Source organism: Eptatretus burgeri, chromosome 16, assembly GCF_056783735.1.
Source record: "Eptatretus burgeri isolate ZD-2024b chromosome 16, Ebu_testis_v1, whole genome shotgun sequence".
Classification (NCBI taxonomy): domain Eukaryota; kingdom Metazoa; phylum Chordata; class Myxini; order Myxiniformes; family Myxinidae; genus Eptatretus; species Eptatretus burgeri.
Window position 1 is genome coordinate 1,984,596 of NC_140976.1, and position 27,966 is coordinate 2,012,561.

Here is a 27,966-nt window from a genome sequence, read left to right on the forward strand (position 1 = left end):
GAGACCCCTTCGATCATTGATGACCCGACCCTTAAGACCCCAAAGACTCCTAAAGACCCAAAAGACCCTGACAACCCAAAAGACTGAGATGACCCAAAAGTCTGATGACACAAAAAGACCCAAATGACCCAAAATACCATGAAGACCCAAAAGATCCCAAGGATCCAAAAGACCCTGAAGACCAAAAAGACCTAAAATACCCCAAAGACCCTAAATACCCCAAATTTCCCGAAGACCCAAAAAACCCTGAAGACCCAAAAGACCCTGAGGAAGCAGATGCCCCAAAAGTCCCCTCGGACAAAAAAGACCCTAAAGGTCCAAAAGTCACTGAGGAACCAAAAGACTCTTTCGATCCCTTTGACCTTAACACCATTTAGACCCCTTACACCCTTCAGACAGATTAGACATTACACCCTTCAGACATTTCGACTACATGGACCTTTTTATATAACAAATAAATTTCATATATATATATATATATATATATATATATATATATATATATATATATATATATATATATATATATATATATATATATATATATCCGATATTGCAAGGCCTGGTGTTAGCTTAACGATTAAGGTGCTTGGCTTAAGATCCTCGGGTCTTGAGTTCAAGCCTCTGTTGGGTCATTATATTAGCCTGCGCAGCAAGTGCTGGAAAATGTGTCTCGAACCGTACTGATTCCAATCCCATGTACTTTTAGTAAATATACCAGGTACGCGATACCATGTACATTGTACATGCTACATTATACTGGCTACATGATACCAGGTACGTGGTATGTGATTCCTGATGGATACCAAGGGTTTTGTATATCATCCCCTACATCACTTATGGAATACAGGGTATACGATACAGGTACGTAATACCCCTAACATGGTATGTGATGCTGGGTTATACCTTGCAACACCTCAAGTATCCAATTCCAAATGATTTCACTGAAAAGAGTAAACTAAAGGTTATTTGGGAAAGGCAGTGAAAAGGGATGTGACGAACAGAAATTTTTACCGGTCAGCAAATTGTCCTGGGATTGCCAAAGTTCATAATTTGTTCCACAAAGCAGATGGTCATAAACAACACAAAGCAGGTGGTCATAAACGTCACAGTAATGTGGAATGCCAAAAGAGCAAGATGGACGTTATTGTTGGGCACGAAGCATCGGGAAACTTCAATCTGTTGTATTAATTGTGATGCTTAATGTTCAATCAAGGAGGGATGGTCAAACATCATTTGCATACACAACAGCTGTGAGAGGAGATGATCTGACACAGTTATCACAGGTTTCATGTTGGAGGCTAGCTCTGTGTCATTTTGTTTGTGACTCTGTCTATTCCCACGGTATCTGCAGCAGCTTGGAGTCCCCCCTCGGCATTTACGAGTGCTGCCATCGGGTGCCCCCTCGCTGCTCTGGGCACGGTCATTTTGATTGGCTGGCTGTGCAGACGCTGGCGAAGAAAAGGGAGGAGTCAAGAAGAGGACACGCCCAATGACATAAGGTGGATTTAAATACTGTGTACTAGTTTTTCAGAAATTCCTTTGTTAGAAGGGCACTTTGACCTAGTTTGATCCCAGTTATTGAGTGAAGTCGTAAAGCCGCTTTCAGTGAAATAGACTAGTGCTTGAAGATGAGAACATTAGCAGTTTAAAAATATGGAATAAGCAGAGAAATCGCACGAAAAGAAAGTGAAAGAGAGAATAATAAGAGAATCAGGAGGACATATGGCAGGACTCACCATGAATGAAGGACATAGGAATCTGAGTTTACTTCATAAATTAAGATGACCAGAGTCAAAATAGATTTGAATTGAAGTTTTTTTTATTTGCTAATAAGGGACTTTCAAAATGATGTAATCCGCCCCAGAATGCTCTGCAAGCATGCGCAGAAAACCCGAGCAACGAGGTCCATCTGGGAGGCCGAACGTATTTCATACGTGCCAGATAAGGATTGTAACATAAAACGGCTCACAAAGCTTCAAAAAGAAGCCAAAAATACTTGGAAAGGTACCTGCAAGAAAGGGGTGTGCCGCTGCACAACAAAGGATTTGGAGAACTCTCGAATCAACTCGCCCAAAAAGTTGATATCCTGCAGACCGTCCTGCCAAAACTCCCGATGATTGGGCCCGTGCAAGGCTCCGTAAGGCCTGTGAATGGCTGTGTTCTATCCGACCTCCCCAATCATCCCTGTCGGTGAGTAGACTTTGAACCTTGCTGGATTACCTCATGTGAACATTGGCAGCCTTGGTGATTTTATTTAATGGATGTCTTCAATTGGAAAATTGATGCCGTCGTTACCAAAATTCAGGCAGACTTCCCAGAGGGAGACCCTGTATCTGATTTAGTTGCTTCTTAACACCAATGGGAAGGTCATATCTGGGGCTTGTGCATGTACAGGGTAAGTTCAAAATGATGATGCAGTATTTACCATTGATCATGTTTGGGAGGAGGAGGGTGGAGGTGGCATTGGGAGTTGTATAGGTGGAGACAGACAAACGAGGGATGGAGGTAATGATGAGGCGAAGGGGAAAACGGAAGGGGTGATCAAGATGGATGCGTGAGCAAAATTTTGGGAGGGTGTGGGGAGCGGTTTAACACGTGTAGAAAAGATAATGGCTTTGAAAGTGAGATGATCTGAGATGGCGGTGAACAGCTGTCTTGAAGACTTGGAGGGAAGAATGAGATTGAAGAGAATGTGGAAGTTGATTCCACTGGTGGGGATAAAAGGAACAAATGAGTGGAGGTTAGCAGTGATCCTGGATTTGGGTAGTTTTACCAGAAAGGCTGGGTTGATGGTGGACCATGTGCACCCTGAATAATCCTGGGGGGGCGGGGGGAGGGGACAAAGCACAGAGAGGGCAGAGGGTGCAAGACCAGAAAGGATGCCGTTGAAGATGGAGAGACCACTAAATTGTCTACAATGGAGAAGTGATAGGCCCATAAACTCAGCTTCATCGTGAGAGATTCCAATGATCTTGAAGGTCTTCGTTTCCAGGGCATCAAGTTGAGCAAGATGTGAGGCAGGGGACGCAGCCCAGAGAGGAGAGCAGTATTCCATAAAGCTTCGGATGAAGGCCCTGTAGGTAGATAGGAGTTCAGGTGTGCCAAGGAAGGACTTTGTATGATGGAGGGTGCCCAGTCAGTGACTTACTTTGGAGGTCAATTTTGAAATGTGGTTTACCCAAGAGAGATCATGGCTGACATTGAGACGCAGGAGTTTGAGTGACTGAACTTCCTTGAGAGGATTGTTTAGAAAGTAGATTTGAGGGTTTGCCAGATGCCTAGAGAGAGAGAGAGAGAGAGAGAGAGAGAGAGAGAGAGAGAGAGAGAGAGAGAGAGAGAGAGAGAGAGAGAGAGAGAGAGAGAGAGAGAGAGAGAGAGAGAGAGAGAGAGAGAGAGAGAGAGAGAGAGAGAGAGAGAGAGAGAGAGAGAGAGAGAGAGAGAGAGAGAGAGAGAGAGAGAGAGAGAGAGAGAGAGAGAGAGAGAGAGAGAGAACATCTATAGATTATATATATATATATATATATATATATATATATATATATATATATATATATATATATATATATATATATATATATATATATATGGAGAGAACGACATATTCCAAGTGTTTGACCAGCTTGCGATTTTTGTCAAGGTCTGATGAGAGGGAGGAGGCTTATAGTCCAAGAGCATTAGGGTTTAACCTGGACATTTTTGGTAACAAGCTGATTTTTTCAGGAAAGGTCCAGGAATGTGTGTGAAATAACATACTAAAAGTCCTCATGAATCCTCCTTGAGCGTTTTCCGCAATCCAAGATGGCGTCCAAAATGGCCACCATTTCCTGTTTTTCTCATAACTTTGCAAGTAGGTTTACCTATAACACATTTTAAATGTCTACACATATGTTTTGAAGTATAAGGAACTCAATACAATACATATCGGAAGATTTTGAAACACACAAAAACGAATAAAACCGCTTAAGCTCTTTCAGAAATCCAAAATGGCGTCTGAAATTGCTGCCGTTTCTGGTTTTACACCAAGGTACTTCAACACGCACTTTAAATGTCTTAATATATGTTTTGCGACTCAATGAAATGAATCATATACTTATTGGGAATTTTTCAAAAACGCATTTACCAATAAAAACACTTGAGCTCATCCTGAAATTCAAAATGGCACCTGAAATGCCCCTTTTCCTGTTGTTGTTTTCTCATAACTCTGCAACTAAGTAACCCAATAAAGCACACTAAAATGTCTTTATATATGTTATGGGAGTCAAGGAATCTAGATAAATTCTTATTCGCAGATTTGAAACACGCATATCTATACCAATAAAACTACTTGAACTAGTCCCAAAATCCAAAATGGCGCCAAAGATGGTTGCAATTTCCTGTTTTTCTCATGACCCTGTGACTAAGTTACCTCAATATGCACTTTAAATCTCTAAATATATTATGTCTTGAGAAATAAGGAACTCATTCAGATACTTTGAAGTACAAAGGAAACAATAAAACTGCTGAAGTTCTTTCTGAAATTCAAATGGTGCTCAAAATGTCCGCCACTTATCAACACACTGCTGTTTTAGCCTGTTTCAAGAGGCAAAGACATTCAAAACAAGATCATGCTAGAGATTCAAACCTCAAAAGTTTCAGATGAATCTTTACCTTACGCATGCACACACCGAGTTGCATCAGTCATTGTCTTCATCGTCGGATGCTGTATCTTCAATGTTGATGTCCTCTGAAGTTGGGGTAATATCATCGTCGGCATCTATAAGAGTTGGTGCTGTATTGTTGCAATTGAGACCACTGCATTTACTGCACATTGAGGTACAAAAGAGCCCAAGTTTCTTGCAGCTACATGTCATGCTTCTGCAACCATCTGGTTTACACCCACATGCCACCATGTTCAGCAAAGTGTCGGGTGCAACAGCAATGTCTGTTTCTACCGGGGTAAGAGTCCCGTCCTGAAATCGCCAGCCCCATTCTGTTGGAGATAAGGAGTTACCCATCCATTCCTGGACGGTAAGATAGGCGCGATATGAATGTTGCTTTGCTGCAGCACTAGTTGGAGGTAGACTTTCTAGCTGAAAGGATGAACTCAGGGAACTGCGACCGATTGCCCGTTTGTATGCGATGTGACGGTAGTCATCAAGAGATTCAAAACTGCTGGCTCCATAAAGCTTAAGAATGAAGCCTTCCCCAGCTTTTTCCACCTCGTCATGGGTGCTTCCACTGTTTGTGAAGGTATCCAGCAAGTCGTAGTCCCACTTCTTGTGCACCATGTTGAAAGCTTTACGCTTGCCCTGACGATAGATCGCAGAGACCGTGTCACATCCCGTCACAGCATGAAGAAACATCAAGTGATTTCTTGTGTCCCCTATGGCATGCTGAATCTCATGAATGTTGAAGACCGTGACAGGATTACTGCGGCATAGCATGTACACATCTGTGGAAGAGGTTGCCCGAGCAACTAGCATTACCAGTAAGTCTGTGTCCGTACCAACGACAGCAACTGGCACATGTTCTGACTCTGCCAGTGCTGGTGCTGTGGAGACAATCAGGGTGTCGGCGTCTGCTTCTGCCTGGACTTTTGGAAGAACTCAAGAGGTCTTATTGGTACTTGCGTGCTTCAGCATCTCTTAAGATGTATTCTAATGAGTTCCTCATACTTCAAAACATATATGTAGACATTTAAAGTGTGTTTTGGGGAAACCTGCTTGCAAAGTTATGAGAAAAACAGAAGAGGCGGCCATTTTGGACGCCATCTTAGATTGCGGAAAACGCTCAAGGAGGATTTATGAGGACTTTTAGTATGTTATTCTAGACATATTCCTGGACCTATCCTGAAAAAATCAGCTTGTTACCAAAAATGTCCAGGTTAGGGCCTATTTTGACCTAATGCTCTTGGACTATTAAGTTCAGTCACTGAAACTCCTTGGTCTTACTATTAACAAAGGAGGTCGCTTGATGGATTGACAATACATCATTGGAAGTTAGATTGGTGGAAGTAATGTATGAGGGAATGGAGGTAAGAGTTTTGGTTGGTCCTGGGATGTTGGTGGAGTTCAGCGTGAACCACAGTTTAAGGCAGGAAATCTCTCTCAGCCCACTCATGTTTATCATGGTGATGGAGCTGGTAGGCATGAAGGTAAAATATTAAAGGTATTCTGGGGAGGATGTTGTATGTGAACGATCTGGTTTTTGTGGAGGAGAGTAAGTGGGAGATGCAGGAAGTACTGGGGGAGTGGAAGGAGGCATTCTGTAAGCATGAACTGAAGAGGAGTATGGATAAAAATGAGGTGATGTGGGTTGGATCGAGCAGCAGATAGAAGTTGAGAGGGGAAGTAGATCAGACATGGAAATATGCTGTGTATCCGGGAGAGAGAGGGGGGGGCAAAGAGGACAGTGACCGGAGATATCTGCTGGTAGATCAGAGGCAGAGATGTGGAGGAGGATTCAAGTGGATGAGGGTGGAGGGATTGATGGCAAAAAGAAAAGTATCAATGGAATTGAAAGGGAAAGTTCTGGTATCTTGTGTAATGACAGCCTACCTCTACGGTCTGGAGACAGTGGCACTGACAGAGAGACAACAACAGAGGCTGCAGGTCAGGAGGATTGCAGGAGTGAAGAGGGTGGATAGAAGAAGTATGGATGAACTGAGGGAGGAGATTGGTGTGCAGATGAGCTTGCCGAGGAGATTGGTGAAAAGCTGGCTGAAGTGGGTTGATTGTGTGGGGGAAGAGAGAATGAGAGCGGATATGTTGACGTAGCAATGTAGGAGGAAAAGAGCTACATCACGGTTGAGATGGGGGGATTGGGTAAGGAGGGATATCAATAATATGTTGGTGGTTGGACAGTGGAGAGTGTTGGCTGAGGACAGAGGGAAGTGGAGGAGTATCGTGGTCAAGACAGGGCATAAGATTGGTACCATTGAACTTCACCCCTTATAAAGGGTAGAGAAGGAGAAAGTACCAATTCAATGACTTTGCACTTTTTTCTACAATCCTCACCAGCATGTCTGCACAACATAATATTCATAACATACTGCTTCTGGTACCCCTGTAATCATACCTTTTCTTTTCTTTCATATACAGGATGGATGTCCCACCACCCAGAGCTCCCCCAGTTATTCGCTCGATTCCTCATGCACCTCGTCGACCTTCCTCACTATCCTCACTTCCAAAACTTGGAAATGGACTTCCACCCCCTCCACCATCAACGAGCTCTCGCCGGAGAGCTCAAACTCCACTTCCTGGTCCTCCGGAGCCTCCTGGTTTAAGGCGAGAATCTGGAAACGGTCAGGATAGTACTGTCAGACCTGAAGCTGGACCGGGCCTCGAGTCTAAACTCAGCCAAGAACCATGGCGAGCTCACGGATTGGGGATAGGCAGAGGGACTGGGCTAGGTTGGGATTGGGACATCAACCAGCAGTCGAAGCTTGAACGAGATCCTGGTTTGTTCAAAGACCTTGGCCTGGGTCGTGTATTTGGATTGCTCGGTGGTGGTGGAGGGCAGCCGACACATTGTGAAATGGGGCAATGGTCAGCTCCCCGGAACTGGGCGGGTGGCTGTGCCAATCCTGTGTTCACCACGCTAGAGCATAGCTCTGAGAATTTGGGCTTGAACACCTTTGGACTCGCTTTTCCAACCTCTGCCTCTACTGGCAAAGATGCATCAGGATTGCCATCCACAACCTGTCTCACTGCATCAGATCTTTGCTCTGCTAGATTTGCAATGTCTAGCCTCACCTCAAACAACCTAGACACAGCAGGCCTCAACTCTGCAAGATTAGCGACAGCAGGCATTAGTTCAGCTAATCTTGCAGCTCTTAACTTTGCAACTCTTGGTCCTGCAGCTCTAACAAGAGTCTCTCCAGCTGGTTCAAGTCTTGCCAGCTCCAGTCTTCGTCTAGGATCGAAGGCAACTCCCGACATAACCCCGTCTTCTACCTCAATGCCTGCACTTGCCTCTGTCGCCACTTGCTCTCAACACTCAATGATCAGCACTCAGGGTCCGTCCACTACTACACAGTATGTGGTTGCTGGTAGTCAGCACCCTACTCTTCATTTTCAAAGTCGTGGGACTGAGACAGATAAAGGAATTGAAAAGCTCTCAGGTCTCCAGGACTGTGCGGCTTTGTCAAACAGCCCTGCCGGTACTAGGCCTGCGGTCACTCATCCAGCAGCTCCTGGCAGGATTTACGCTGGAATTCCACGGCCCATTTCTGCAGGAGAGAAACTTCCTGGTAACAGAGAAGCTTCGGTGGGGTGGAGGAGGGTAAGTTGGTGTGAGAACATTCCCCGAATCCCTCCCGGATCGTATCCATTTTTGTTTTCATTTTTGCTTACCATCACATGACCAATCAGTGAAACACCTGAATTTTGCTTTTTAAATGAGAAATTGAAAATTTTATTCATTAAAATGAATGTTTTCAAATTGTATTTAATCAAATTCATTTGAGGTGGTACTGGATTACATTTTATTGGGCTGCAGCCTCAACAACCTGATCTTCACTTCCTCATCCAAAGAACAGGACCAGTTTCTGCGCTGTGTTGGTGAGAGTATGAAAAGAGCGAGGTGGCGGGGTAGAGGGTGGGGGGGTGTATGTGGTTATTTGAGGGGATGGGGTCCAGTTTAGTGGTGGGGTGTGGGGTAGGTGGAGGTAGGTTGGGTGGGAGTCTGAGGGGTGGGTGTTTTGGTGTGGGTCTTTATGGGTGGGGTGGAGGTAGGTGGGGTGGTGGTGGGGGTAGTGGGTGGGGTGGTGGTGGAGATGGGGTGATAGGTGTGAGTGGGAATGGGTGGGCTGGTGGCGGCTGGGGATGCGTGGAGGTAAATGGGGTGCAGGCGAGTGGAGGATCGGTGAGGTCCATCGGGGTGCTGGTTGTTGTGTCGGTAGTTGTCTGTGGAAGGATCGGATTGCCAATCTGATGGATAAATGCTCATCAATTTGGTCCTCCAGCTGTTTGTTTTTGGTGGTTAACGGGTGTTTTAAACCCGTGATTAGTCGATCAGGAACCAGGTAAGCACTTCAACAGATTACCTGTTTATTCATGCTAAACAACGTACAACCCATGTATTTCACCTTAATGGACGTGCAAGATGCACATTAACTTCGAGTATGACACAAAGGAAAGGTAGTTCAGGTGGAGACCCCACATTGGTCATCTGCACTCAAAGGTGTTCCCTTACAAGGAACTTCGAATGTGAAAAAAATTCAAATATATTCGAATATGTTCAAAATATCAAATGAGTTTTCTTATAATTATAAGGAACTTCGATCCAGGAGAAGGCCATTTGGCCTATCAAAGCCTGCTCTATTATTACCAACCTTTAGTTGTTTGTCCATGCTCTATCCTTTCAAATTCTGAGCATTAAGCAAGGAAGCAGCACGAACCATTTTATTTGTTTGTTATGACTCGGCCGGGGTTTAAACCACCGACCTCCCAGACTCAGAGCAGCCGCTCATAACAATTCCACCACCACCGAGTCTGGTTTTGATTGGAAAAACCGATCCGTCTCTGATGGGCACGTCCTCGGACCGCCCTCTTCTTCCCTCCTCGTCACCACATCTTCAGACCGCCCTCTCTGATCGTTTGTAAATATAAAACATTAATAAAATATTTCCAAACGAGAAAGGTTGCAGTCCAGTCGGCCCTTTAATAACCTTCATTTGTGACGTCAGCGACACTGCCCTGTCCAGGTGATATCGATTTTGCTTCTGTCATATCTGGCATTATTACCTGCAAAATTATTTATATGTATATATATATATATATATATATATATATATATATATATATATATATATATATATATATATATATATATATATATCATAAAGCAGGAGTGTCTGTCTGTCTGTCTGTCCATCCATCCATAAACTGCTCCCCCAGTTTTGGGGCTAACCCCGTCAAACCCTCTGGTGGAACGTTTTGGGGTCCCAGCGGATGTCCAAAGTTGGGTGGAAGGTTTCATAAATACCTCAATACAATTATGATTTTGACTTTCGATCCGTACAAAATTGGTCCCGATCCGGAAGTAAACACAATCACGGGTTCAGCAGAAACATTCGCTGGTTTGATAATATCTCAATACAATTATGATTTTGAGTTTCCACCTGAACGACCCCCACTTTTATCCATTCTGAGATTGGTGGGAGGTTTCATAAATTTCTCAACACAATGAAATTATGATATTAATTTATGATCCGTACGAAGTATTTTGTATCTGCCCGTTCTCACCGGCAGATTTGTTTGTATTGGGTATTACGTGATCACGGCGTTGATATTCGTTTACCCCATGAGTGTTTGTATTTTTGTTACATTAATGGTATAGTATTAATTCGTGATTAGAATGATTCTGTTTGGAATGAAAATATAGAGGTTGAGTTGAAAGGAGAATGAGGAAATTATGTGAGGGTTTCCACCCATGACATTCATGGATTAGGAATTTGTAGATTCATCATTGTGACATCATAGAAATATTACCCACCTTCTTTCTGTTGGTGTCAGCTGCAGGAAGTTTTTTTCCCAAGTCCTTCATGCACCGGCTGTCCAGCCCCCTCCGATGCATAGCACTGATACCTCACGAGTGTGTATACAGAGACATGACAGAAGTAAATAGACACCTTATTAATTTTATCTGTAGAAAGCAAGTTTTACTCAGTGATTTGACTTATATTCAACTATTTATTTGCAGAAACTAGTTCCTGGGTCTTGTATGACAATTAACTATGCCTCCAACCCAGGGAGCACGCGACCTTTCTGATTTTCAAAGAGGACGAATTGTTGGCCATTTGGGAGGTAGAGCCAGCCAGCATCAGATAGCTCCTGAAGAACCTTGGCATTCCACTTTCTACGGTCAATCAGGTGATTGTGCAATTCACCAGCGAAGGCAAGGAATCCACAGCTTCCCATTTTGGTCAATCTGGGCCATCAGAAAGGTGTCTTCGAGCTGGAAAGCGGTCCATTGAGAAAACTCCCCGTTATAAGGCAGATGTTGCAAAGGAAGTCCAAGTTAGCTCAAGAACTGCCGTGCGGTACCTTCATCAACTGGGCTACTATGGGAGAGCAGCTCGGAGAAAATCTCTTGGTTGACCAGCCAGCATTCAGAGGAGAAATAAGTGGGCTGATGAAATGGCCAACAGACCCTTGGAGTTTTGGCAAACTGTAATTTTTTCAGATGAGTCCCAATTTGCTCAATTATCTGACAGTGGTAGCATATGAGTCTGGAGAATTCCCAGTCGAGTTTTTTTTGAACCGATTGCAGCCAAACTGTCAAACACGGTGTTTTTTCAATGATGGTGTAGGGAGCAATCTGGAGCACTGGTCGGTCAGAGCTTGTGGAGTGCATTGGCAACATCAACTCTATGACACACATTTCTATCCTTGAGGATGGATGTCTCCCTGTCTTCTCCAATGGTCAGATGGTCAAAAACAACACTCTGTTCATGGAAGACGTAGCTCCATGCCACACTGCAAAAAAGACCAAAGAATGGCAGGACAGAAATGAGACCAAGCCACTTCCATGGCCAAGTCATTCTCCTGATATGAATCCAATTGAACACCTCTGGGCCATATTGGATCGAGTTGTGCAGAAAAAGTCCAGAAAACCAACATCATGGGTAGAATTGCAAAACGTTTTGCGTTAAGCCTGGGTAGAAATCCCACAAGAGAAAATTGCAGAACTCGTTATTTCTCTGCCTAAAAGAGTAAAAGCGTTGAAATCTGCTAATGGCAAGTTGTCTACCAAATACTCATGAATGTATTAAAATGGATCAAATGTACTTCAAATGTTAAATAAATAAATTCTTTAATAATCATGTTGTCTCTTTACTTCCGTCATGTCTCTGTGTGTATGTATATATTGGAATTTTTTTTTTTTTCGAAAATCAAAAATTGGCTTCCGCGCTTTTATGCGCACTATAATCAACCTCTTTGTCAAAAATTTTCAGCCCGATCCGTCAAAAACTGTGTGACTAGTATGCAATTATATAGCGACCACCCATGTCGCCAACCGGCTTGTTTCATTTCTGAACATGCCATAACCTCGAGAATCTCTGAAACTAAGCCGAATTACAAAATTTAATCTCTTGGCTTGAACTTAGCAGCAGCTCCAACACTAAAAAGGTGTTCATGTGTCCAATTCGGGCATTGCTTGGGCGTTTCCGAGTGCATGGATTTATCGACGGTAATTGATAAACGCTTGCCAAGCCAGGTGTTCCGTTGGAGTGCTTGCTTGAGTGCTTAACCCACTTGCCGAGCGCCCTCCAGTCAATAGTGGTACAGTTCGTGTCCTGATCGGGATGTACAGTCAAGGTAGAGGTACTAAAACAGCACACACGGACATGGTGCATATGGGTAGATTTGCATCTGTAGGGACTCTCTGTGGGTGTGTGGACATGCCATGCCAGTTATGGGTGCTGTGATGGCAGTTTCATCCCGTATCTTATGAAGGTTTTATCAGGCTTATCCTTTGTCCGCGTGACTGTTTCTAAAGCAATTGGTTATCAGGTGTGCTTTATAAAGGTTATACGATTTCTCTTTGTGAGTTTCAAAGCAAAATAATCCCGATTTCCAAGCCATTTGCCATATAAACGTGATTTGTAAATTACAGAGCCAATTTTTTTTCCACCTGTCTCACACAGCTGTTCAAAAAGATTAATGTTAATACACATCTCCCTGAAACATCTCTAATGCAAAGTTGTTTTAATAATTTGTTTATTGAAATTTCCCCCAAACAAGGATGAAATCTACTCAAGGTTTTTGGGTTGTATACAGTACGTACTACAGTCGATAATCACACTAACTCCGATCTGCCGATTCCTGACAAATTGCCGATATCATTCAAGCACAGATATGTGTGTGTGCACTAATATATATGTGTGTGTGTGTTTGTGTGTTGTTCATAAAGCATAACATTTTCTCTCTGATATATATATATATATATATATATATATATATATATATATATATATATATATATATATATATATATATATATATATATATCTCTCTCTCTCTCTCTCTCTCTCTCTCTCTCTCTCTCTCTCTCTCTCTCTCTCTCTCTCTCTCTCTCTCTCTCTCTCTCTCTCTCTCTCTCTCTCTCTCTCTCTCTCTCTCTCTCTCTCTCTCTCTCTCTCTCTCTCTCTCTCTCTCTCTCTCTCTCTCTCTCTCTCTCTCTCTCTCTCTCTCTCTCTCTCTTCCTTGACCACCCCTCCTAATACAATGTAGGACATGTCTGGTGGTGATTATGTCAGGACTGTGTTTGTCCATCGGACATCTCCAGATGGTGGTTGTATCCGGGCGTTTAAAAAAAAAATCTTCAGACAGTGTTTGTCTCCAGACTTTTTCCGGCTGTGTCTGTTTGGCTCCAGACGTGTCTGGGTAGTGGTTGTCTCCGGACTTATGCAGATGGTGGTTGTCTCTGGACCTGTCCATATCATGGTGGTCTCCGTACCTGTTTGGACAGTGGTTGTCTCCGGACATGTCTGAACAGTGTTTGTCTCTGGACGTGTCCAGACTGTATTTGTGTCCGGACAGTGTTTGTCTCCAGATGTGTCCAGACAGTTTTTCTCTCCAGACGTGTCTGGGTGTTGTTTATCTGTGGGTGGTGTTTGTCTCTGAAAGATGTTTGGCTCTGGAAGGTGTTTATAGTATGAACAGTAGAAAATGTATTTCAGACATTATTTTGTTTCCATCTTCACTGTTATTATATGCAGAATCGTTTTGATGAAAAAGTATGAATCGTAATTAACGCTTCACCACACGTCTCCCATCCTCTCACCTCATCTCATGCTTACCTCCTCCCAAACCCCTTCCCATCTTCTCCCAAACCCCCTCCCCCTCCATCCCCATAAAATAAAACTCTGGACGTTTACAGTGCTTTCACAAAAGATTCACACACCTCTATTTATTTTATCACATTTTATTGTTACAGCCTGAATTTAAAATTGATTAAATTATAATTTTTTGTCATGTTCTACACAAAATACTCCATAGTGACAAAGTGAAAACATATTTTTAGAAAGTTTTACAAAATAATTAAAAATGAAAATCTGAAATGTCTTGCATCAATAAGTATTCAACCCCTTTGCTATGACACTCCAAATTGAGCTCAGGTGCATCCAATTTCCTTTGATCATCCTTGAGATGTCTCTGAAACTTGATTGGAGTCCACCCGTGGCCAATTCACTTGGTTCACATGATCACATGATCACAATTCACATGATCTAGAAAGAAACCCACCTTTCTATATAATGTCCCACAGTTGACTGCATGTTAGAGCAGAAACTCGACCATGAAGTAGAAGGAACTGTCCGTAGAACTCCGAGATAGAATTGTGAGGAGGCATAGAACTGGAAAAGGGTAAAAAATAATTTTTGAGTGTTGAAGTTCCCAAGAGTGCAGTGAGCTCCATCATTAGGGAATAGAAAGAATATGGAATTACCCAAACTGTTCTTAGAGCTGGCCATCCAACCAAACTGAGCAACTGGGCATGAAGGACCTTGGTTATGGAGGTGACCAAGAACCCAATGACCACTCTGACAGAACGACAGTGTTCCTTGGCTGAGATGGGAGAACCTGCCGGAAGGAGAACAATCTCTGCGGCACTTCACAAATTGAAGCTTCATGGGAGAGTGGCCAGATGGAAGCCACTCCTGAGGAGAAGGCACCTGACATCACACCTGGAGTTTACAAAAGGGCACGTGAAAGACTGAAAGCATGAGGAAAAAGATTCTGTGGTCTGATGAGAAGGAAAGTGAACTCTTTGGACTGAATTCAAAGTGCTACGTCTGGCGGAAACCGAGCATAGCTCATCACCCACCCATCCAACATTATCCCTACCATAAAGCATGGTGATGGCAGCACGATGCTATGGGGATGTTTTTCAGCAGCAGGGACTGAGAGACTTGTAAGGAAAGAGGGAACAATGAATGGATCCAATAGGCTATGTTCCAAAATATTTTTGGAGTGGTACCTGACACAGTAAGCTATTTAAGGTTTCAAAGTTTGTTTGTTTTTTCCATAGATTATATGTAAAGACAATTTAAGGTAGGGGTGCAACATTTTGACCAATGGAAGACTAAAATATGTTAATATTTTAAATTACAAAAAGACGTTTTTCACCCATTTTTTCAGTATTTCAGCTCAAGTTTTTACTGACTCCTCAAATGATCTTAACTTTAAACTTTTCCTCGTTCGTATGACTACCTGGAATAAAACTGTCGAAATTTATTTTTCTCTGAAGTTTTTAGTTTTTTTTGAAAAAAAAACAAACTTTCTACTATCACTCTCTACTTTCATCACTGAAGTTTGAAAAACATAGTTTTGTATGTTTAACCCTTGAAATGGCGCAAATTTTGCGTCAGTACCATGGACAGCGGACGATGGCGTTCAGCACCATGGACAGCAGACCAAGGTGTTCTAACAGTTTGAGGAGTTTGTTCTAACTGTTCTAACAGTTTGAGGAGTTTGTTCTAACTGTTCTAACTGTTCTAACAGTTTGTTCTAACTGTTCTAACAGTTTGAGGAGTTTGTTCTAACTGTTCTAACAGTTTGAGGAGTTTGTTCTAACAGTTTGAGGAGTTTGTTCTAACTGTTCTAACAGTTTGAGGAGTTTGTTCTAACTGTTCTAACAGTTTCAGGAGTTTGTTCTAACAGTTTGAGGAGTTTGTTCTAACTGTTCTAACAGTTGGAGGAGTTTGTTCTAACTGTTTGAGGAGTTTGTTCTAACTGTTCTAACAGTTTGAGGAGTTTGTTCTAACAGTTTGAGGAGTTTGTTCTAACTGTTCTAACAGTTGGAGGAGTTTGTTCTAACTGTTCTAACAGTTTGAGGAGTTTGTTCTAACTGTTCTAACAGTTTGAGGAGTTTGTTCTAACTGTTCTAACAGTTTGAGGAGTTTGTTGTAACAGTTTGAGGAGTTTGTTCTAACTGTTCTAACAGTTGGAGGAGTTTGTTCTAACTGTTCTAACAGTTTGAGGAGTTTGTTCTAACTGTTCTAACAGTTTGAGGAGTTTGTTCTAACTGTTCTAACAGTTTGAGGAGTTTGTTCTAACTGTTCTAACAGTTTGAGGAGTTTGTTCTAACAGTTTGAGGAGTTTGTTCTAACTGTTCTAACAGTTGGAGGAGTTTGTTCTAACTGTTTGAGGAGTTTGTTCTAACTGTTCTAACAGTTTGAGGAGTTTGTTCTCACTGTTCTAACAGTTTGAGGAGTTTGTTCTAACTGTTCTAACAGTTTGAGGAGTTTGTTCTAACTGTTCTAACAGTTTGAGGAGTTTGTTCTAACTGTTCTAACAGTTTGAGGAGTTAGTTCTCACTGTTCTAACAGTTTGAGGAGTTTGTTCTAACTGTTCTTACAGTTTGAGGAGTTTGTTCTAACTGTTCTAACAGTTTGAGGAGCAAAATCACTTCGTGATGCAGACCTCATGAGGCACAATACAAACATTCTATTCACTCAAAATCACTCTTGTAATTGATATCATTTATGAAACAAAGAATATGATTTAATTATCTGCCATGTAATACGGCGTTATTCAACATTAAACAAATGTTTGTAATATTAAGCAAACGTCTGTAGACCTTTTTAAAAGCATGGTGTTTTACCTGAGTAAAAAACAAATATCCATTTGAAAAATCAAACCTGTGTGGCAGTCAAATTGTACTGGCATTTGCCTGTCCTACATATAGAGAAAGTTTATTCAGTGCATTTTTTTTTTCGAAATATGGTTTCCAGATTCAGAAAAATGACGGTCACTCATTATCATTATCTTTATCTGTTGCAAGCAGCATAATTGTACAGGACTCTGGTTTACCACTGTTTGTACACACGAGTTCACATGACCCAATTTCACGGCATGGACATTTATGACCACAGCTTCGCCTGCAATTACAGTCGGTAGAAGTAGCGAGGCTTTCTGTTACCGGTGAAACTGTGGACAGTAATGTCTGGACTCCATCATCTGATGACCAACCAAACTCAAATGGGTCTGGCATGACAGGATGTGACTAATCAGCCCTGACCCAAATACATGTCTGTAAGATAGCCCGCTCTAAATGGTGTGCAAATGCAATTTTCAGTTGTTGGTAGGATCCGAAGGTCTTTCGTGGTGACATACGGGTTTGTGCGGAGTTCATTCAGATCTTCATATTCACCAATTTGCTTGCCGCAGACACTAGTCATCAAATCCCTGGCAACACCGATGGCTTCTTCAACAGTTTCAGCTGTAATGTCCGGGAGACTTTCAAGTTGCTGAAATGCATGAATCAGTTGCCGCACTTCTTTGATGTATTTACAAAATATTTATTTCCTTTCAGATAAATGTAGCTCGTAGTATGGCATCGACTGAGATCATGTAGTCATGGCAGCATTGTCACCTCATTTTCGCCAAGCACTGCCGCAATATTGTGGACTGGAATCGAGTAATCCTGAAATTGTCTCCAGAACTCGTGCAGACCTTGAGATGAAAATCTTCTTCGGAAATACGTTGCCAGGATGATGATGTCGACGTCATGTGCACGGATGATTACCATTTTACATCCATGTAGCACACAGACCTTTGAATGCAGGATCACTCTAGTGTCACCTTCTTCTTGTCTTCTGGATGCTGAATCGTTGCTTCGTACACTTATCTCACGGAAGCAAGTGGCTGGATGTTTCCCAAACCGAAAAAAAAAACTTTCTGAATCAGGGCTGCTTTACTGGCTGTGTTGTTTCGAATACCTTTCGAGTTTTCAATTGGCTTATGTTTTTCAAGGTGATGTGCTGCTCTGTCTGCCATTTGTCTATTATGCCATCAGCTCACATCCTCGAGGAAAGCGGTACCACCATTCGAATCTACACATCTATACATCGCATCATACTGATCTGCTACAATGTCGATCTCAGAACAGTCAACGGGTCTTTTGCAAATGATGCTGGTCAAGACTCGATCAGCAAATGACTTGGCCACTTCTCCGTGCTGTGGCATTGGGGTTCTGATGAATCCCATGAGGTGAGTGATGTAGCCAGTGTTCAGGTTTTGCTCATTGTTTTCTTGGGTAGACCTACAAACTAGGCAACTACATGAAGCCTCTTTTTCGTGAAATCCAACAAAGCTGCCTTGTTTCCTCTACGCAACCTGAAGCCACCAGTTTTATCGTATATTTCAGCCAGAGCAGGTGGATAAGGTCTGAAAAAGAACAGGAAACAGGGCCCAGAAAAAGAACAGGGCCCATAATGCTACCTTGAGGAACTCCAGCCTGGACAGGAAGAGAGGATGAAAGAACTCCATTAAGGGCCACACATTGACTGTGACAGGAGAGGAGGTCTGTGAAACATTAATGGAGGTGGCCTTGGATACCATATAAGAGAGGTTGGTGAGCAGGTCAGGGTTCCAGACTGTGTCAAAAGCACGCAACATGTCTGAGGATATGACTCTGACTTTGCAAGAAGTCATGGACTTAGAGTGGCTGGGTCATGGTTTCAGTGCCCACAGGCTCATTGCTGGACTTGGTATTCCAACGCTGGTGGTGTGGCAAAGGAAATTGACCACGTGCTTGTTGCTGGTCACTGCAGGATGAACCAGAACTTCAGTGTATACCAGAGTGCTCAGTTCCTTAAATACCGACCAAAGGCTTGTTGCAGCAACTTTGAAGTTGCAGCTTAAATCTGGGAGAATGGTACCATCCCAGCTTAGGCTGGATGCTCACAAGCTCAGGGATGAGAGGGTAGCTGAGGAGTTTGCGAACAGGCTGAGTGGCGATTTGTATGGTCTGGGTGCTTTGGGGAATCCTGAAGAGTTGTGGAGTGCCTTCACGGCCACCATCCTTGATGTTGCTGGTGGATGTCATGGAACTCACTGTCGGGCGAAGAAGAATTTGTCTCTCAAAGAACACTGGATACCATTGAACAGAGTCACAGGGCCAGAATTGATGGCATAGCTTTGCTGTTCAGGGAGTTGAGACATGAAACTATGTGCGCTGATGGTAGACAAGGAGGCCTATGTGCAAGGAATCTATGAGGGGGGCAGAGCATCACCTATGGTGAAGTGATTCTCGTCCTGCTTACAGGGGAATTCACGCATTGCGTTCCTTCAAGCCCATCCCTTGGTGGACTGCAGTTAGAGCAGAGGGTGGTAGGATCTTGACAGTGGAGTCTGAAGTGAAGACCCGCTTGGCCAGGTACTTGGAGCAGCTGAACCAGACCGATCCATCAGCTGTCGAGTTTGATGTCAGGGTGTTACTATCCCTATTGCTGACGTCCAATCAACTGTGATCTACCTTCGTTTATGGAAACACAGGCTGCGTTGAACCAGTTGAAATGGGGTAAACATCCTGGGATCTGTGGCATCCATGCTGAACTTCTCAAGGCTGGTGGATATGCTACACTCGTGTCGTTGCATGGAGTTCTGTGCTCTGCCTGGAACACAGGCATCATCCCAACTGACTGGAAGAGGGGCCTTGTTGTCCCTCTCTGGAAAGGGAAGGGTGATCGCCAAGACTGTAGCAACTACTGAGGAGTGACGCTGCTCTCAGTGCCGCGCAAGGTCTTTGCTCAGATAATTATTGATAGGGTTCACCACCATCTGCTTGAGCACCAGCGTCCAGAGCAGTCAGGCTTTACACCAAAGAGGTCAACGATTGACCGTATCCTTGCCCTTCTTGTCCTCACCAAATGCAGACGAGAGTTTTGGGAGGGGCTGCTTGCAGCCTATGTTGATCTCTGTAAAGCATTCGATTCAGTGAATTGGGATGTCCTCTGGAGGATTCTCGGTCTTTGTGGGGTGCCACCAAAATAGATAAATCTGATGTCTGAACTCTACTCTGGTACTGAGAGTGCTGTGAGATGTGGTGGTACCATCTTCGACTTATTTCCAGTAGTTATTGGAGTTCCTCAGGGGTGTGTACTGGCCCCCACACTTTTCAGCACTTGTATGGACTGGATTCGAGGAAGGATTTCGGAGAGATCAAGCTGCGGTGCATCATTTGGGAATGTCAAGATCTCTGACCTTGACTTCGCAGGTTATGCAGTCATCTTTGTAGAGACTCTAGATATCCTTTTGGGGACCCTCGGGGTGGTGAATGAGGAGTCTGTGATTACGGATTTTTTGGGGTCAAAACTAAGATCCAGGCTTTCAATGACATCTTGGATGCTGCTATCTTATCTGTTCCTGTTTGTGATGCGGTTGTTGAGGTCATGAAGAGATTCACTTACCTTGGCAGTGATATTCATGTCTCTGCTGGCTGTGAGCCAGAGGTCAGAAGACATCTGGGTCAGGCCTGGGGAGTCGTGGATTCACTGTATCATGGGGCGTGTGGCACTGTCGGTACCTGTGCAGGAGGATGAAAGCCCAGGTTTTCAAGTCCTTGGTGATTCCACTCTTGCTCTACGGATGTGAGACTTGGACGCTGACCAAGGATCTGAGACAGACTGAATTCCTTTGGTACCAGGTCAGGTCAGGTATGGGAGCATGTGCCAGAACAGCGCGTCGCTGCGTCCACTTTCCGCCGGTACTCCAGGGGCCTCCGTCTGGCCATCCCCCAGGCAGATGCCAGGCCCATCCCCATCTCCTTGAGATGATGGTCAACGTGCTGCAACCATGAGGCACGTGGTCGGCCCACTGGCCTCCTCCACTCATGAGACTCCCTCGCTGAGAGAATCTGGTGAGCAGGATCAGCATCAGGAAAACGAGCCACATGTCCATACAGCCGCAACTGACGCTCACGGACTATGCAGGTAACAAATCTCATCCGATTCTCTCTCAGCAACCGCTCGTTGGACACAAAATCCGACCAGCGATAGCCAAGGATTCTCCGAAGACACCTGGGACCAAAGGAATTAAGTCTCCGTCTCAGATCCTTGGTCAGAGTCCAAGTCTCGCACCCATAGAGCAAGACTGGAAGTACCAAGGACTTGAAGACTCGGACTTTCGTCCTCCCGCACAGGTACCGGCAGCGCCACACCCCATGATCCAGTGAATCCATGACTCCCCAGGCCCGACCCAGACGTCTATTGACCTCTGACTCGCAGCCAGCAGAGACATGAATATCACTGCCAAGGTAAGTGAATCTCTCCACGACCTCAACATCCTCACCACAAACAGACACAGACAGGACAGCAGCATCCAAGATGTCACCAACAGCCTGGATCTTAGTTTTGACCGAAGAAACCCGTAATCCCAGCGGCTCCGACTCCTCATTCAGCACCTCCAGGGCCCCTAAAAGGATGTCTAAAGTCTCCGCAAAGATGACTGCATCGTCTGCAAAATCAAGGTCCGAGATCTTGACATTCCCAAACGATGCACCGCAACTTGATCTCTCCGACATCCTCCCTAAAATCCAGTCCATACAAGTGCTGAAAAGTGTGGGGGCAAGTACACATCCCTGACGAACTCCAGTAACAACTGGAAATAAGTCGAAGATGGTACCACCACATCTCACAGCACTCTCAGTACCAGAGTAGAGTTCAGACATCAGATTTATCCATTTTGGTGGCACCCCACCCACACCCCACGCTCCGCTATAAATACAGTACACCGAGGGCCAGCCTTGGAAGAACGCAACTCACAAATTCCTCCATAAGCAGGATGATAATCATTCGACCACAGGTGATGCTCTACCCCCCACAGATTCCTCGCACATAGGCCTCCTTGTCCACCCTCAGTGCACGTACAGTTTTACGCCTCAGCTCCCTGAACAGCTCAGCTCTGCCATTCAGCCTGGCCCTGCGACTCTGGTCAATGGTATCCAGTGTCCCTTGAGAGACAAAATTCTTCTTTGCCCTGCGGTGAGTTCCAAGACATCCACCGGCAACATCAAGGACGGTGGTCTTGAAGGCGCTCCACAACTCTTCAGGACACCCCAAAGCACCCATACCCCCCAAATGTCCACTCAGCCTGTTCGCAAACTCCTAAGCTACTCTCTCATCCTTGAGCTTCGCAACATCCAGCCTAGGCTGGGATGGTACCATTCTCCAGGATTTAAGGTGCAGCTTTAGAGTTGCTACAACAAGCCTGTGGTCAGTATTGAGGAACTGAGCACTCCGGTAGACCCTCCAGTTCTGGATCATCCTCCAACGACCGTCAATGAGGACATGGTCAATCTCCTTTGCCACACCGCCAGCGTTGGAATACCAAGTCCAGCGATGAGCTTGTGGGCGCTGAAACCATGAACCAGCCACCCTAAGTCCATGACTTCTTGCAAAGTCAAGGAACTTAGTGCCATTCTGGTTCATAGTTCCTGACCCATGGGGACCAACACACACCTCATAATCATCCCTATCATTTCCAGTCGATGCATTGAAATCCCCCAAGACTAGAAGTGTATCTCGTCTGGGGCACTGATCAACCACAGACTCGAGCGTGGCGTAGAATGCATCCTTCACGGTGAGATCACTCGCCTCAGTCGGAGCATAAACAGAGACCAGGGAAATGACACCTAAGGAGTGACGAATCCTTAATCTCATAATACGCTCGTTGACCGGTGTTACCTCAATTATCATTGGGGTCAGCTTATTGGACACAGCTACAGCAACTCCTTGGGTATGGTAACCATCAGAGCGACCAGACCAATAGTAGGTGTAACCACCCACCATTATCTCGCCGCAATCCGGTCTCCGAACCTCAGAGAGCTGCAATCCCGATGTCCAAACGCTTGAGCTCAGATGATAACAGAGACAGGTGATCATCCTCTCTTAGGGATAGGACATTCCAGGCACCCACCTGAAGGGACCGCCTCAGGTTAACCCAAGGAGACCGCCGTCTGGTGGACGACACCTCAGCACCACTCCGACACACTCTCCCGCAATCTGACCCAGGGATGTTACCCCGTGGTTTCCCTCCTATCAAAGATTGGGGGTCCCGAAGGCTTTGCCCCAATCCCGTCATCCGGTGAGCTGCCCTGCGAAGGGAAGCTGCACAGGAGGTACTCCCACGGAGTGGGTTTTCAGATTTTTTTGCGTTTTTGCGTTTTGTGGAATGAAGGGTTTTACGGTGGCCGGAGTGCAAATCCTGCCACCAACCTCCTAATAAGAAGTAACCCAACTGCAGGAGGATGTCTGCAGACACAGTTGGGCACAAGATATGGATGGCCGTTGGCTCACAAGGATCTCCTCCGCCCTTTGACAGGTTTTGTTTTTAATCCTGCTGGGTGTCCATATCCAAACACCCCCCTCACCAGAAAACCTGGTGGGGGAGACGGTTTAGTCGCCGCCAAACCGACCATGGAACAGGTTAGTACAGGTTTACATGGTACCTGTAGCAGGTCACAGATCGAACCTGACCTGACCAGGTAATTTGGTACCAGGTCTCTTCGAAGAATCCTTTGCTATCGCTGGTCGGACTTTGTGTCCAATGAGCGGTTGCTAAGAGAGACTCAAATGACATTTGTTACCTGCATATTCTGTGAGCATCATCTGCAGCTGTGTGGACACGTGGCTCGTTTTCCTGACATTGATCCTGCTCACCAGATTCCTTCAGCGAGGGAGTCTCGTGAGTGGAGGAGGCTAATGGACCGACCATGTGTCTCGTGGTTGCAGCAGATTTATCAGCATCTCAAAGAGATGGGGATGGGCCAGGCATCTGCCTGGGAGATGGCCAGTTGGAGGACCCTGGAGTACCAGTGGAAAGTGGAGCAGCGACGCGCTGCTCCAGTGCATGCTCCAATACCTGACCTGACTGGTCTTATTGGTAATCAGGATGAAACACCATTCTACCTATGCCATGTCTGTACAGTTTAATACAGGTGAAAATGATGTCATCCCTTCCTCTCACCTCCCCTCATTATACATTTTCCATCCACACACGACACCCCCTCCTCCCTTTTTTCTTTGCTTTTTACCTCCTTACATCCTGTGCATATGTCGTACATAGAAACCCCCAATTTCCTGTCCACCTCACCTTTCTCTCCTTACTTTGAGTAATACTCACCTTTCTCTCCTTACCCAAAATAATACTCACCTTTCTCTCCTTCCCTTCATTAATACTCATCTTCTGTTGACCAATCTCTCCCCCCTAACAGTTTCTCAGCTCCACTTCTCCTCTACCTTCATCGCCCCCTTTTTCCTCATCCTCTTCACTTGTGTCTCAATCCCACTCTTCTACTTCGCACACTCCCTGGATTCCACGAACTCTTCCTTTTCCTCCAACTTCAAACCCCTCTTGCCTGCCTCCATGGGCCTCTACAAGAAGGGGACTTGGAAGAATGGCTGCGTTACCTCTGGCTCTGCCCGACCACGATACAACAGAAACGTACTTGCTCTGACTTGGATGTACGTCTTTTTGCCAGGTTCTGTCTAAATGGCTGTGTCTGGAATTCCGAGGTTGTCTAACTTGCTTTTAGCAGTCAACAACCTGTGTACACCTGGCTGTCCAGCTAGTGGGCAGACCACATGCAGTTGAGATGACAAAATGTGAGGATTACGAGATGTTATCATTGTTGAAATGTTCACTTCTTTCCACGATACTTAATATCATAAAATCTCAGTGATGCAAGACCCTCCCTTCTCTTGTATTCTCTTCCAAGGTCACTTCTGTCGGCATCCGTTGACTGAGAGCAAAGCTGTCCATGAGAGCAGGTGGAACCAGTCAGATGGTTTTGTATCCTTGGAGGACACAAATATGGAAAAGCGGCTTCGGAAATGGCCACGGAATGGAAGAATTGGAACTCGTGTGACCGGGGTCGAAAACAGCAAATGCCACGAGGTGAATCCCATGGGAATAAAGGGACAATGACACAATGTTAAGGCCTTGTTGTGCCACTGGTGTCCGTGATTGGTTGAAATGCATGTGATGTAAATGTTTCACTGCCAATCAGGGACTCCCAAAGGCAAGACAACGACGACGCATGCGATATTGACTGCAACCTGTGGGACAATGGCAACAACCCGTGGGACAATGGGCACAACCCGTGAGACAATGGGTACAACCCGTGAGGCATTTTCTAATGGAGATGGAAAGTGATATTCCATTATCATCAACTCCATGAAATCTCACTTTTTAAAGTTCAAGTTTTCTCCTTAAATAAGTTTTGATTGTTCATGAAATTCCATGAAATGTAAATGATGCACGCGCTCTTCAAATTCACTGAAACCCGAGGTGTGTAAAGTCGAAGATGGGTTGGTCTGGTTCCATCATGGGAGGCAAGAACATGGACATGGATTTGGGTTAAACCTGTCCTTCCAACAACACACTCCTCATTTCGAGACTGGAGAAATAAAACAAAACTTCCCAGAGTAGGGCATTCCAACATGGCACTCAGGTCTCAGGATGGGATTCGAACATGGTGCTCAGGTCCTAATACGGGATTCAAACTTGGCACTTAGGTCCTAAGACGGGATTCTAACTTGACACTCAGGTCCCAGGACGGATTCGAACATGGCGCTCAGGTCCCAGGACAGATTCGAACATGGCGCTCAGGTCCCAGGATGGGATTCGCTCAGAATAAAATGCCCTTTACTGTTCAGTTCGTTTCGTTAGGATTTCGTGAACATTTCCTTTGGACGTTTCAACCGTTTAATGTCGGTGAAAACCGCTTGAAACCCGAGCTCCACACACGACACCCAAGACCGCGGGTCTTTAATGGTGATGCATGTTCTCAGTCTCAAGTAGCTTTTATCCTTGTTTTCTCAATGGTCCGTGTGATCTGGTTTGCTATAGGATTGCACATCGTCTCTCTCTCATCACATCTACACCTCCATCTCATCACATCGACCCCTCCGTCTCATCAACCCCTCCGTCTCATCAAAACCTTTGTCTCATCGGTCCCTCTGTCTCATCGACCCCTCTGTCTCATCACATTGACGATGTCTCATCACATCAACTCCTTTGTCTCATCAACCCCTACATCACATTGATGACTCCTCTGTCTCATCACATCGACACCTCTGTCTCATCACATTGACTCCTCTGACACATCGACTTCTCCAGAGCATTGACCCCTCCATCTCATCACATTGACACCTCCGTCTCAACGACCCCTCCATCTCAACGACCCCTCAGTCTCATCGACCCCTCCATCTTATCGACCCCTCAGTCTCATCGACCCCTCCGTCTCAACGACCTTCCATCTCAACGACCCCTCAGTCTCATCGACCCCTCCATCTCATCGACCCCTTTGTCTCATCGACCCCTCCATCTCATCGACCCCTTTGTCTCATCGGTCCCTCTGTCTCATCCACCCCTCCGTCTCATCACATCGACCCATCCGTCTCATCACATCGACCCCTCCGTCTTATCACATCGACCCCTCCGTCTCATCAACCCCTCTGTCTCATCACACCTCTGTCACATCGAGCCCTCCGTCACATTGACCCCTCCATCTCATCACATTTATACCTCAGTCTCAACGACTCCTCTGTCTCATCGACCCCTCCATCTCATCACATTGACTGTGTCATCACATCAACCCCTTTGTCTCATCAACCCCTGCATCATATTGATGACTCCTCTGTCTCATCACATCGACCCCTCCATCTCATCGATCCCTGTCTCATCAACACCTCCATCTCATTGGATCGATGACTCCTCCATCTCACCACATCCAATCCTCCATCTCACCTCATCGATCTCTCTACCCTCTCACATGAATGGAAGTTTCACTTGTTGCTTGGATTCAAACACTTTTTTTTCACCACGTTTTACGTGCTTGTCTTTGTCCTTTTTGTGATTGTTTCCAGAATGTTTATTAATTTTGTTTATAAACGTGAGTTGTTCACCTGGGGAACCTGCAAAGCTGTGCTTCTTCTATAGTCTTTCTTTTCTTTGTTTATTGTTCTCAGCCTTTGCGATTTGTGGTTCTGTTTGTGGTGCAGTAGTTTTAACCCACAATGAAGGATGGAGAGCAGTCTGATGATGATACCCAAGTAAGCGACCATGTCCGTGTGTATCACAGTACCAGTATGTTCCACAGTACGAGTATGTTCCACAGTACCAATGTGTATCACAGTTCCAGTATGTTCCACAGTACCAATGTGTGTAACACAGTACGAGTATCAGTACCAGTATGTTCCACAGTACGAGTATGTTCCACAGTACCAATGTGTATCACAGTTCCAGTATGTTCCACAGTACCAATGTGTATCACAGTTCCAGTATGTTCCACAGTACGAGTATGTTCCACAGTACCAATCTGTAACACAGTACGAGTATCAGTACCAGTATGTTCCACAGTACGAGTATGTTCCACAGTACCAATGTGTATCACAGTACCAGAGCATCAGTGTGTTCTGTGGGAACGCGAACACGATCCTCGGACCACGAGAAGCACTTTAAGAATGAATGAAAGAAAAATGGATGTTTCTTCGGAAATTCGTGACCATTGTGAACAACAGTGCGCACCACGGTGCAGCAAATCAACCCTTGTGTATCCAACTTATTTCCTTGATTTCGTTAAAAGTGTGGGTGAGGCTTATGGGATAAAATAGCGAGTGAAGAGAGAGAAATGGGTGTGCAGGTGGACAGCGAGGACCGGATACAGTTGGAGTTGACGGGGTTGCGAGGGGTGAGTTTGGCATGGATGGGAGGGGTGAGCCTGGCATGGACACGAGGGGTGAGCCTGGCATGGATGCGAGGGGTGAGTTTGGCAGGGATGGGAGGGGTGAGTTTGGTATGGATGCGAGGGGTGAGCCTGGCATGGATGCGAGGGGTGATTTTGGTATGGATGCGAGGGGTGAGCTTGGTATGGATGCGAGGGTCCAGATGTGAGGAAGTGAGGTGAGGATGTGTGAGGATGTGATGTGAGGTGAGATGTGAGAATGTGAGGATATTGGATGTGAGGGGTGAGCTTGGCATGGATGCGAGGGGTGAGCTTGGCATGGATGCGAGGGGTGAGCTTGGTATGGATGCGAGGGGTGAGCTTGGTATGGATGGGAGGGGTGAGTTCAGCGTGGGCACGAGGGGTGAGTTCTGTGGGAACAAGAGGGGTGAGTTTAGTGGAATGACGGATGAATAATTCTAAGGTGAATTTATTCATTGAATTCTTCTTTGTCCTGAACAATGCACG

The 27,966-nt window shown here is 45.0% G+C and overlaps 1 protein-coding gene across 8 annotated transcripts in view; it reads left to right on the top strand.

The window, feature by feature from the left end:
* LOC147010324 (uncharacterized) overlaps positions 1 to 26,939 on the top strand; it is an 87,492-nt gene extending 60,553 nt beyond the window's left edge. For 6 of the 8 annotated variants that reach the window (XM_085859167.1, XM_085859168.1, XM_085859165.1 and 3 more), the window contains 4 exons: positions 1,355 to 1,502; positions 7,083 to 8,265; positions 23,986 to 24,235; positions 24,490 to 26,939. In XM_085859167.1, the coding sequence (XP_085715293.1) occupies positions 1,355 to 1,502; positions 7,083 to 8,265; positions 23,986 to 24,228 (1,574 nt within the window). In that variant the 3' untranslated portion in view covers positions 24,229 to 24,235; positions 24,490 to 26,939. The remainder of the gene's footprint in view (positions 1 to 1,354; positions 1,503 to 7,082; positions 8,266 to 23,985; positions 24,236 to 24,489) is intronic. The other 2 variants (XM_085859166.1, XM_085859170.1) reach the window with 2 other exon arrangements.
* The last annotated feature ends 1,027 nt before the right edge of the window (positions 26,940 to 27,966 follow it).